Raw genomic sequence first — 12,901 nt, forward strand, 5'->3', positions numbered from 1 at the left:
ACAAAATTATGAGGGGCATGGATAGGATAAATAGACAAAGTATTTTCCCTGGTGTTGGGAAGTCCAGAACTAGAGGGCATAAGGTTGAGGGTGAGAGGGGAAAGATATAAAAGGGATCTAAGGGACAACTTTTTCACGCAGAGGGTGGTGCGTGTATGGAATGAGCTGCCAAAGGAAGTGGTGGAGACTGGTACAATTGCAACATTTAAGAGGCATTTGGATGGGTACATGAATAGGAAGGGTTTGGAGGGATATGGGCCGTGTGCTGGCAAGTGGGACTAGATTGGGTTGAGATATCTGGTCGGCATGGACGGGTTGGACCGAAGGGTCTGTTTCCGTGCTGTACAGTTCTATAACTCAGGGACTGCAGGAGGGCCTGAAGTGTGTGAAATGGAATGGGCATGTTGTCAAAGGCAGTACTGATGGGATGAGAATCCTTGGTTGAAGTTTGAGATAAAAACATGAGATGTTGTTATGCAATATTGAATCAACAGAACAAAACAGATGCAGAACGTATTTCCCTACAGAACCCCAATGGGAGGAAGTATAATCAAGGTTATTGTGAGGAGGCACTGGGTTTATAGATGTTGGTGCACAGCAGCGTTCTCTGTAATATTTCTTGCTGCTGCCTGGACCTCTGAAGTCTGTGGGGCAGCAACCTCTGGAAGCAGAAACATGCGTTGGCACACCAGCTTGGAGGGAGTGTTAATACACGGCCTGTCTCCAGACATGGTGATAGAGAGGTTGAAGAAGGGAAACACCAGCAATAATGTTTTCTAGTTTGAACAAGCAAGAAGCAGTACAGATATAGTCAGTGGGATCTGTCCTGGGTATGCCTGTATTTATGCAGGTTCCCAAAAAGCTCCATGGTAGAACAGGTACAGTTAACATCCACATTGAATCCAGCTGCTGCAAGATAGTTGTGAGTAAAGGTTAGTGCCAGAAAGCTGTTGGGAGCAGAGGGTGGCACACATTGGGAAAAGGCTGCGCAAGGAGAAGAGAATTGCGTTTGTTATAGGAAGTTTGTTCGTTCCATGGCAGAGGGGGAAGAACTGGCTGCTGTGTGCCAGTGGATGGTAGTGTTATACTTGATTTGAGGGCATTGTGTAGCATTACACTGTCAGGGGAGTTGGAGAAGTGGATGTAAAATTGCAGAAACTGCAGCTGTGTGCAAAACACTGATTTTATCTTAACAATGAAACCAGGGTAATGCGTTTCAGGGGTATATTCAGTGGTATCTATCAGCCCATTGGTTTCCAATTTATTCTGCCTCACTCTTTGGCTGTGTTGCAAACATAGAAAATAGAAGCAGGAGTAGGCCATTCGGTCCATTGACATTACTCCACCATTCAACACAATCATGGCTAAACTCTGTTGCAACACTTTGCTGTCTCTGGTTGCCTCCTGATACCTTTGGCTTCTATAAATTTCTTAGGTATATTCAGTGACATTGCCTCAACAGCCTTCTGTGGTAGGTAATTCCCCAGGTTTGTACCCTCTGAGTGAAGAAATTTCTCTTCACCTCAGTCTGAAATGGCCCACCATGTATCCTGAGATTGTCATCTCTTTCTCTGACACCTCTTCCCTGCTCACCACTTCCGTGCCCCACCACCACCACCCCCAAGGGAACATCATCCCTCTATTCAGTCTCTCTGGATTTTATACATTTCAGTGAGTTTCCCCACGCATTCTTTTAAACTCTAATGAATATAGGTTCAGTCAACCCAATTTCTCTCCAAATGGGAAACCTGCCATAAAGGAATTGGACTGATGAGCTTTCACTGACCTCCAAGGCAACAATATCTTTTCTTGGATACGTAGATGAAAACTTCACGCAATTGGACACGCAAGGCTATGTCCAGCTTTACTAAGGCTTCCTTGCTCCCATATCACAGATCTTCTTTGTAATGACCAACATATCATTTGCCTTCCTAATTACTTGGTGCACCTGTGTGTTTGCTTTCAGTAACTGGTGTAAAAGAAGCCTAGGTTCCTTTTGTATGTCAATATTTCCCAATATATCCGCATTTAAACAGTATTCTGGCATTTTGTCTTTGTTTTTCTTGGCTGAATGAGCAGCTTCATATTTATCCATGTAGTGCTTCAGCTTCCATGCATGCCCTCTTACTCAACTTATCCAAATTGTACTGAAGCCTCTTTACATCCTCTACACTACTCTTACTCCCACCTAGTTGTTCTTACTATTTAGTGTTTCTGTTAAACATTTATATGGACTTATTACAGAAACCCACGGCCACAAAGGGAGGCTGTGTGGATGGGATGGTGTTTGGGTCTGTGGCAATTGCGTACGATAGGAGTTACAGAGAAAGGATTTGATTCATTGGGCTTGGGTCTGTTGCGTTCGTGCACAATGGGGTTGAATTTCATATTTTGTAGTGATGTGTTTTTCTGGTAATAAGACTGTGTATTTGTGTTTCAGGTTTTCTCCTGAGGTGCTGGGGATGTGTGCCAGTACTGCTCTGGTATGGATCATTATTGAAGTTTTAGCCCTTGTCCTCGCACTGTACTTGATATCAGTACATACAGACCTCACTACGTTTGATCTTATTGCCTACAGTGGATATAAGTATGTAGGGTAAGTGCTGGCAAGGGCCTGTTCCATTGTGTTATTGTACGCATTGTGATGCTGGACCGTTATAATGGGGTCAGTATAATAGCATCATGTAAGGTGAGGTAGAATGAGGGAAATCATGCCTGGCATATTTTATGAGTAGGTAACAGATAGAAGGAAAGTAGTGAATTTAATATATTTGGATTACAAAATGTTTGAGAAGGCACCATACGTTAGGCTACTTAGAGATTTGACCCCACGGTGGTGGAGACAATATTAGTATGGGTAGAAGGTTCGCTAACTAATTAAACACCATACATTGGCATATTGGGGTCATTTTCAGCATGGTGACCAGTGGCACACAGGGATCAGTTCTGGAGCCACCATTCATTATAATATATACTAATGACATGGTGAGGAAGGTGAACGCATTGTCACCAACTTTGCAGATGACACAAAAATAGGTACAAAAAACAAGTACTGAGGATGACACCCATACAGTCTGTTGGGGGAGGTGAACAGAGTGAGTCAGTGAACAAAAACTTGCCAGACTAAAGGTAATGTGGGAAAGTTTGAGGTGACAGGAAGTAAAAAAAAAGGAGCTGAGTATTATTTAGATGGAGAAAGACGGCAGAAAGCCATAGCACAGCAGCACTTTGGAGCCATCATTCATATATCACAAAAAGCTAGCATCCAGGTTCAGTGGGAAACATAAAAAGCAAATGGAATGTTGGCTTTGATTTCAAAGGGAATGGAGTATAGTAACAAGGAAGCCTTGCTAAAATTATACATGACACTAGTTAGACCACATTTGGATTACCGTAATCAATGTTGGGGGGCAGTTATCTAAGGAAGGATACACTGGCATTAGATGTAGCCTAAGGTTCAGTAGGTTAATTCCAGGTATGGAAGGGTTATCTTGAGGAGAGATTGATTAGGTTGGGCCTATATTCATTGGTGTTTAGAAGATTTGAGAGGCAACCATATTAAAAAGTACAAGACTCTTAGGGGGTTTGTCAGAGTAGATATGGAGGGATTCTTTCCCTTTGTGGGACAGTCCAGTATCTAGATGGCATTATCTCACAGAAAGAAGTCATCCAGTTAGAGCAGAAATGGAGGAATTTCTTATTTTGAGGCTTATGAAACTGAAATTCTTTACTACAGAAAGCAGGCAAGGATGGATTGTTACGTATATTCAAGACTGAGCTAGATTTTTAATCAATGAAAGAATTGAGGGTGGTGGGGTGGGGGGGGGCAGGGAAGAGTGTGCCTTTGAGGTTAATCCTATCAACAATGATCTCATTGAATGGTAGAGCAGACTAGATGAGCTGTGTGGCCTATTTCTGCATACACATGTTATATTCTTGTAGGCTGCCAAGGAGTTTAATATCACTTTACGAGGTGGTATAATGTCATAGTAATTGGTGCATCCAGTGATCTTCAAGAGTATGTTCATGGAGGGAAACGTTACATGCTGCTGCTGCTGCTGGGTCACTGCTGCGGCCATCACCACAGCAATGAAGAAGCACCTCTGTCACTTGCACTTGGCCTCCTCCGCTCCCTTCAATAAAAGATAACAGCACCAACAGATTCAAACCTTCGCACTTTCAAGTGGGATCAACACAGAGATAGCACATCAGTCTGAGATCGCAGTGAATGTGTAATTGCAGTTCTTGTGTCAACCCACAGCAGGCAATGAATACTTGGCACAGAGCAGTGTATGAGAATGAGATGCAAACATGGTTTGTAATCTAATCATGAGAGCAAAGCTCGAGTAATTTATTGCCGTAATCTGCTGCAGATTAGGGTGCAGCCTTGAATCTCATGTTTCCTCAAACAAACTGTTGCAACAAATATCTTGGTTCTCTGTCATGTACCTGGAGGTTGGCTAGATTTTCCATTGGATTCTCAGTGGAGAGTGTGAAGGGTCGGGATAGAGGAAGATTCTGGGTCAAAGGTATGGTCCATTTGCAAGGTTTAAGAGGTGATGAAGAGATGCCACGTAGTAACCATCTCTATAGGAAATACCCTGTATTTTAGAAGCTGTCCCACGTTCCCCAAGGTGATGACACTAAGTGCCACCATGAGAGAGGAAAAGAAATTATGGATTTTTGAAGAGGAGTAATATGGATTGTGAGCAGATCAGAGTGGACAGTTCCAACCAAGGAACTATCGCCAGCACTGACACCATGGGCTAAATGTAACTTGTACAATTGTACTGTGGAAGCAGGAAAGCAGAACCCTTTTATGTGCTACAAAGGCCCAAATTGAACTACCAGCTGCTGTAACCTGGTGAGTTGTAATTGGATAAAGAGTAAGTTTGTGTGATTCCGTGTTGCCCCTGAGGCCTCTTTCCCACTGATTTCTCTTTATTGGGATACCAGTACAGGATGATAATCACGGTTCTAGCCGGCTTATTGTTTGGCCGAGATGGTTACTATGTGGCATTGGCTTGGACGTCCTGCGCCATCATGTTCTTCCTAGTAAGTGACTCCTTCGTGCTCTCTTGCCTCTCAGGAAATGGAAAAAAAAATTCACTGTTCCTTTTTGTTTTACCCCCATCCTCCGTGTCCCCTCATGATAACAATAATGAAATGGCTAACTAATCATAGAAATGAAATGTTCTTCAATGCTATGTAGATAAATGAGGATTGTATTACAAAGGTGCCAAATATCCTCTACTTTGCAGGATATTGCAGAGTGATTGGAGTTCGATAAAGTCTCTCAACAAGGGTATGAGTTAGGATGCTATGGTTTAGAATCCCTCTGCAGAGATCTGAATGCTCAATCTAGGCTGGTAGGTTTACACATTCCTGAGAGGATCTGCACTGCCAAAGGTGCTGTCTTTTAAATGAGATGTTAAAATTTGGTACATTTATCCTCAAATGGATGTAAAAAAGCCCATGACCACAATTGTAAGGAAGGGGTCGTGGGTGGTACTCTCCCTGGTATCCTGAGGCCAATATTTATCCTTCAATTGACATTACAAAAGCAGGTTATTTAATGCTGCTTGCTGTGCCACAGGATGGCTTCTGTGTTTCCTACGTTAGTGATTACTTAAAATACTTTGCCTGTAAAGTGCTTTGAGATATCCTGCAGTTGTGGAAGGTGCGGTGGAAATGCAGGCCTTTCTTGAATTGGCAGTAATTCACTCCCTCAATCTCTCCTGTCTTGTTTTGATGAAAATACAGGAACCTAACCTCTTGATTTCACTCTGATTCCTCATTTCTGGTCAATGTTTATCATTGGTAAAGTGGTCTGTTCCTATATCTCTCTCCCTCAGGATGATAATCACGATTCTAGCCGGCTTATTGTTTGGCCGAGATGGTTACTATGTGGCATTGGCTTGGACGTCCTGCGCCATCATGTTCTTCCTAGTAAGTGACTCCTTCGTGCTCTCTTGCCTCTCAGGAAATGGAAAAAAAAATTCACAGTTCCTTTCGTCTTACCCCCATCCTCCCTGTCCCCTCATGATAACAATAATGAAATGGCTAACTAATCATAGAAAGGAAATGTTCTTCAATTAGCCTTCAGGCTACTTATTAAAATCTTGCATTGAAACACACTGCGACTTGTCCAGTCCAGAATGCTTATAACCAAGTTGTTTCTGGATTTCAGAAATTTCCAGATTATAAAGTGACACTAGAATACTGACTACAAGTGAGTCCACTAGGATGTGTTGTCTTTATTTACCTGAAACATCAAACAGTAGGAATAACTGAGGAGGCGATTGCCTCATGGTATTATGGCAAGACTATTAATCCAGAGACCCAGACAGTATTCAAGGGAGCTGGATTCAAATGGCAGATTGTCAGCTTTGAGTTCCATTATTCAAAAAATCTGGAATTGAGGGTCTAATGATGATCATTGTCAATTGTCAGAAAAACACATCTTGGTTCACTAATGTTCTTATCTGGTCTGGCCCACACGGTCAGTCTCGCAGCAATGTAGTTGATTCTTAAACTGCCCTCTGGGTAATTAGGGAATGGCAATAAAATGCTAACCAACCAGCTACACCCTCATCGTCCGAGTGAATTAGAGTAACTGGAATGTTCTTTTCTATCTTTCTTGTATCTGCTCCGAAAGTACTGTACTAAAGTGCTGCTTGGGCCTTAACGAAAGCGTGACTGGACATATTACAATGTACATCTAATTCCCTTTCAAACATTGCTATTGAATCTTTTTCTACCATCCTTTCTGATAGTACATTCAAGACCACTGAGCTAATTTAAGCACAATTTCCATATCTCTTCTAACACTTCATTGAGCAGGTGAACTGCCAGTGGTAGAGATGTTTGGGAATCAACAAGTTACAAATTAATAATTCCTCCCAGGCAGGCTGTACATGCCACACTTCGCACCTCAAATCCCCTACTGTTTCTTAAAGGACCAGTTATTCGAGGCCATTATAATGTACTTTGAGCAACTGGAAAAACGAGCCATTTCATATCGCTACTGTGCATTGGCAACTATTTTCCATGACCAGGATGTTGTGGTCAAGTCAAAGACCCTCTTTCTGCTCTAGAAATAAGTAATGTGATGTATGGAATTTCAGACATATTAGGAAACACAACTCCTGGCGTTTTGTGGTGACTGCACTCAAATAGGCCATGCTTTGAGCACTCCGGACCTAATGTCTGATGTTAGATGTAGTTCTGTGATTGGACAGCACTTGCTAGATAATCCTAAGTGTATTAGAATTAAGCTAACAACAACTTAATATTTCTTTCAGGCTCTCCACGTAGCTTATTTACACTTGCTAGAATTTACACACATTCGTATGCAGGGACCTATCCTCTACAGGCACAATGAACACATCCAGACTTTGCACTTTTTTTTGACTTAAACAAGAGCAAGGTGGACACCTGTTCCCTTGTACACTCTCTGACCAATTTGACCAAGTGACACCCTTTCCTTATGCAATATGAATTGTTCCCTTAGAATTGCAAGAATGCAAAATTTCAATGCTGATTAGTGCAAGGGAAAAAAACTTCAACAGCACATCTTTTTCATTCAGTGATATAATAATGCATTCACACTGATGAGTTTTCAGTTTACTCCCTGTCATTTTGTACATACCAGCATCTCTCCATGCTTGTTGAACTGCTCTCTCTGAAGACTGCTGGTATCACATTGCATGCAGTCTCACTCTCACTCTCTCTTTCTCTTTCCCTTCCCACTTTGCCCCCTCCACAGGTCCGTTCCTTGAGAATGAAAGTCCTGTCCTCCACCTCCGATGGAGTTTCCAGCCATAGCTCCAGGAACCAACTACGGATGTACGTCACCCTGGCTGTTGCTGCATTTCAGCCTCTCATCATTTACTGGCTGACTGTTCACCTGATTCGGTGAGGGATACTGAGGTGGTAGTCAAGGGTTTGTGGGGGGGTGGTGGGGTAGAGTGCCAAGTATTGTGGGTTTTGTCATTCTATCCCAATGTATCATTGCACAATATTAAGTTGGTCCCTTCCTCAGAAGATGCTAGCAGTTTATAAAGGAGTGCCAAAAACGTTCCACTTGTTTACTTTGAAGCCAGAATTCTACAGCCTCAGGCAGAGCTGTATATGGTACATAATTCCGGACAGATGTACCGTCTCTAATGCTGTCTGTGAATGAAGTATGAGTTTGCTGTGGTGAGGACTTTTATTGTACAGGGTGTCTGTCCTGGTGTACAGGAAAGTTTGAGAGAGTTGCACTCACATCATGAGTTATTGCTCATTTAGACCATGGCTGTGAAAACATGAAAGACATGAGAACAAGAGAAGAATCAAAGCACTCGACTCTAAATCTTTACTCCATCTGTATCGTGCACTCCCCTCAAAAGGTTGTGATTAAAAGCCCTGCTCCGGGATACATAACCGAGGCTGATATTTCAATGCTACACTGACGTGCTGAAGCAATACATTAAACCAAGGCTGCGTCTGCCCCAGATATTCCACCAAGCCTTACAATCCAAGCCTCAATAAAAGAAATGACAAAAAGAGGCTGCAGCATATTGTGCCCATGCTGTTGTTGCAGCACTCGCTGATACTGTTTATGAAACTGACATCCCAGCCTAATTGAGTTGTACAGTACCAGTAATTCTCCCAGTTATCAGTTTGTGCATTCTCTCTCATCTTCCACTCCAACACCGTCCTTCCCTGTTTCCCTGACCCTCCTGTTGGAGGAGGAGGATTGCACCAGGGAGGAAGTGCCTTAAAAAAAAAGTCCTACACTACCACAATACTATTGATTAACATCTTGGTCTAATTTTTAATAAAATCGCCAGTACGTCAAGAGAAATGACTTGGTGCAACTTCCCTAATATATTGTGAAACTTTAGTTTTATGTTGAAACTGGGAGCCAGCCATCACCCCAGATAGCCACTCCTGCATCTGCTATTTGAGAGTGTTTCCTGCCTTGGAGAGGCATGGCTGTTAGTGGCTTAGAGAAATGGCTTAGTGATGCAGGAGAGAGGATAAAACCGACCTGGACACTCTCCTAGGGCTATTCCAGGCAGCTACAGTGTATTAGAGTCTTTGGCGCAGCTCAGCTGTTACTTCCCAGCCGTCAGCAGTGGCAATAAAACTGAATGTCCCTCCCTGACAAGCAGGCTGTAATAGAACAGAGACTCCTGAACCTCTCCTGCAGACTACCACCATTGCTGTTTTTTCGGTAAATGGGCATTAGTCCCATAAGTGCAGCAGATGACAGACACGGAACTTCGCTTTGTTTTAATCAACCTGTGGCTTCTTTGACCATTTGCTGGTTCGAGGATGAATGGAGGACCTCTCCCACCAGTTGATCTTTGCAGTGGTTCTCAACATAATGTGTTTTAAATCATCGCCCTGCTGCTGACTCTGTAAATAATAAATAGAATGCATCATGTTTTAAACCTGTTTGTTGTCGTACTCTTCATTAATTCCAATGTTGGTTGCAAGTTGGGTTGCCAACTCCATTCTTTCATGGCTGTTCACTGGTTGGTCCCTGTCTCATGGAAAACAGTGCCACACTGGTTCCCAGTTAGAAAGCTTCTGCTCATTGCCTAATAGCCCACTGGCCATGAGTGGGGGCAAAAATTAATAACATTTAATAAATCATTTGTGGACATCAATGAGATACAATGGCCATTAAGGATGCTGCATTTTCTTGTACTCCAACTTTCACATTTGTGATCCATCCCACATTGTCGCTTGGGGAAGTGGTGATGAGCAAACACCTTGACCCACTGCGATCCTTGTCTGGGTACAGGTGTGGATCTGTTAGGATTGGAGTTGCGCCAGTGAAAGAATAGCTAATATAGTTTCAAATGAGGATGGTATGTGGCTTATTTGGGGATCTTGTGGGTGGTGGTGTCTCCATGTATCTGCTGCTCATACCCTCTAGGTGGGAGAGGTTACAAGTTTGCAAAGTGCTGTTGAAGGAGCGTTGGTGAGTTACTGGAGGTGCACCTTGTAGGTGTTGTACTTAGTCCCTACTGAGCATCAATGAGCTAATCAATGACCACTCCATCGTTTACTTTCAACCATCAGTAGGGTGATGGAAGGGTCATTCCAACAGTGCCTTCAAAGCAGTACTGATCAATAACCAGCTCACGAACACCATGTTTGGGTTCTGCCAGGGCCACTTAGCTCTGAACCTGATTCCAGCCTTGGTTCAAATATGGATTTTAAAAAAGCTAAATTCCCAAAGTGATTGCTATTTTACTAAGTGTGGCATAATCCAGGCATGCTAGCAAGACTGGACTCAGTGGGAAATTAGGGTGAAAACTCCATTGGTTGGTGTAATCTCTGGTGCAGAGGAAGATGCTGGAAGTCTGTTGTCTTGGCTCCAGGACATCTCTGCAGGAATTCCCCAGGGTAGTGTCTTAGGACAAGCCATTTCCAGCTGCTTCATGAATGGCCTTCCCTCCAAAATAAGTTAAGAAAAAGGGATGTTTGCTGATGATTGCATGGTGTTGAGCACCATTTGCAACTCCTCTGACAAGGCTTGGGATCACAAGTGGCAAGTAGCATTTGTGCCACACAAGTGCAGCAATTAATGTTCCCAACATGGTCAGTTATAGAAACAGTGTGTGTCATCTATAAGATGCACTGCTGGAATTCATTAAGGCTCCTTCTACTCCCACCACCACCACCACCACCTTGAAGAAGCATGAGGACAACAGATACAAGGGAGTGCCATGAGCTTCAAATCTCCCTCCAAACCACTCATACTGACTTGAAAATATATTGCAGTTCTCAGTGTTGCTCGGTCAATATCCTGGAATTCCGCAAGAGCATTGTGGGGGTCACCTCCACAAATAGATTGAGGCAATCCAAGAAGACAACTTAAGGACAACGAGAGGTGTGAGATAAATGCTGGCCAGGCAATGACTTCCCACAGCCCATTAATGGATTAAAAGGATGTGGTATCTCTGACAAGGGTCATGTCGGAGCTATGCAAAACTTTGGTCAGACCACAGTTGAGGTAGTGTGTGTAGCTCTGATCACTTTAATCTGGGATGGAACATTATAGCTTAAATGAAAGGCTGGGTATGTTCAGGTCATTTTTTTTTGTAGAGTAGAGAAGGCTGAAAGGGGACCTGATTGAGATACATAAAACTGAGCAGCATTGAGAGGATCAATAATGTTGCGGCCTAAATATAAGGTGAAAGGCAGGAGGTATAGAGGGGATTTGAGGGGAAAATAATCACCCAGGGTAATAGAAGTCTGGAATGTACTGCCCAGTGGGTGTGGGGTAATTGAGATAGGCAACCTTGCAACCTTTTAAAAGGATGAGCACACAATCTTATAACACAGAAGACCATCAGCCACATGCTGGAAAGTGGGACCAGTGTAGATATAAAGTAATTTTGTTGGTGCTAACTTGTTAAGTAGAAGGGCCTCTTCTATAATGTATGATTCTATGTTCAAAGTTTGTGAGAAGATTCGTAGCTCGGGTGCTCATTGTGGTTCTGTTCGCCGAACTGGAAATTTGTGTTGCAGACATTTCGTCCCCTGTCTAGGTGACATCCTCAGTGCTTGGGAGCCTCCTGTGAAGCACTTCTGTGTTGTTTCCTCCACATTTATAGTGGTTTGTCTCTGCCGCTTCCAGTTGTCAGTTCCAGCTGTCCACTGCAGTGGCTGGTATATTGGGTCCAGGTCAATGTGTTTGTTGATAGAGGCATGGCACTCATCCACAGATTCTAAGAATTCCCTGGCTGTTCTCTGTTTGGCTTGTCCTATAATAGTAGTGTTGTCCCAGTCGAACTCATGTTGCCTGTCATCTGTGTGTGGCTACTAAGGATAGCTGGTCGTGTCGTTTCATCCACAGATTCTATCAATAAGCACATCGACCTGGACCTAATATACCGGCCACTGCAGCGGACAGCTGGAACTGACAACTGGAAGTGGCAGGTACAAATCATTATAAATGCCAGAGGAAACATCACAGAAGCACTTCACAGGAGGCTCCCAAGCACTGAGGATGTTCCTAGACAGGGGATGAGACATCTGCAACACAAATTCCCAGTTCGGCGAACAGAACCACAACACTGATTCTATGATCTGTGTTCTTCAAATAGCTGCTGTCTTTTAAATATCACTTTCTACACAATGCAGTCTTACCCATCTCCCCTCAGCCCCTGGCTGTAACCGAGGATGGAGGAGTGACTGTTACTGTAGTCCCTGACACTATGAGTCACAACATAAATTAAAAATACCCTTTCCAGCTGCCAAGATGATCATTGCCGTACCTGCATCAAGTTTAAATGAGACCTCTCGACCAGCTTCCTGAATAACCACAATTATTGGTTTATTGTAAAAAAAAAGTTAATGAAGATGTAATAATTATCAGCAAAGTTTCTCCCTTGAAATATTCCCAAAACACACAAAAATAAACACATGCTCTTAAGGGGAAATAAAAAGGGGAAAGATAGGTTTCACATCAGAGGTTAGCTTTTCAAAAAAAAAGTTTGGCGAAAAAAATCATTGTAGGAGGCAAAATGAGAAAGTGGAATGTTCCAGAGCTTAGCACTCATGTTCCAGAGCTGTGCTGTTTGGGCGCCTGCGGTCAAGTAACTAATCACACATGGTGGTCTTTTGAAGTTTTACCATCACACCTTCCTCAGGAAATACCACCTTGAGATATTCTGTCAAAACAAACAAAAAGATTTTACCTTGCACTCGGTGAGAAGGTTTACTTTTCAGATGTTAGAGAGATGAAAGACCTAGCTTGTTCTTAAAAAGGCTTCCTTCCCAATCTCAATTTTGTTATTAGCGCCTTTCCTCCCAATCTCAGCTTGTTCTTAGCACACTTTCCTCCCAATCTTGCCTTGTTCTTAGCGCGCTTTCCTCCCAATCTCAGCTTGTT

The 12,901-nt window shown here is 43.0% G+C and overlaps 1 protein-coding gene across 2 annotated transcripts in view; it reads left to right on the forward strand.

Moving 5' to 3' along the window:
- Positions 1-9,443, forward strand: part of yif1a (Yip1 interacting factor homolog A (S. cerevisiae)) — a 30,968-nt gene extending 21,525 nt beyond the window's left edge. The window contains exons 6-8 of one of the 2 annotated variants that reach the window (XM_060855350.1): positions 2,441-2,596; positions 4,962-5,055; positions 7,769-9,443. In XM_060855350.1, coding sequence (XP_060711333.1) covers positions 2,441-2,596; positions 4,962-5,055; positions 7,769-7,921 — 403 coding nt within the window. In that variant the 3' untranslated portion in view covers positions 7,922-9,443. Of the gene's footprint in view, positions 1-2,440; positions 2,597-4,961; positions 5,056-5,855; positions 5,950-7,768 lie in introns of both variants that reach the window. The other variant, XM_060855348.1, reaches the window with a different exon arrangement.
- The last annotated feature ends 3,458 nt before the right edge of the window (positions 9,444-12,901 follow it).

This window comes from Hemiscyllium ocellatum, chromosome 46 (assembly GCF_020745735.1).
Source record: "Hemiscyllium ocellatum isolate sHemOce1 chromosome 46, sHemOce1.pat.X.cur, whole genome shotgun sequence".
NCBI lineage: Eukaryota > Metazoa > Chordata > Chondrichthyes > Orectolobiformes > Hemiscylliidae > Hemiscyllium > Hemiscyllium ocellatum.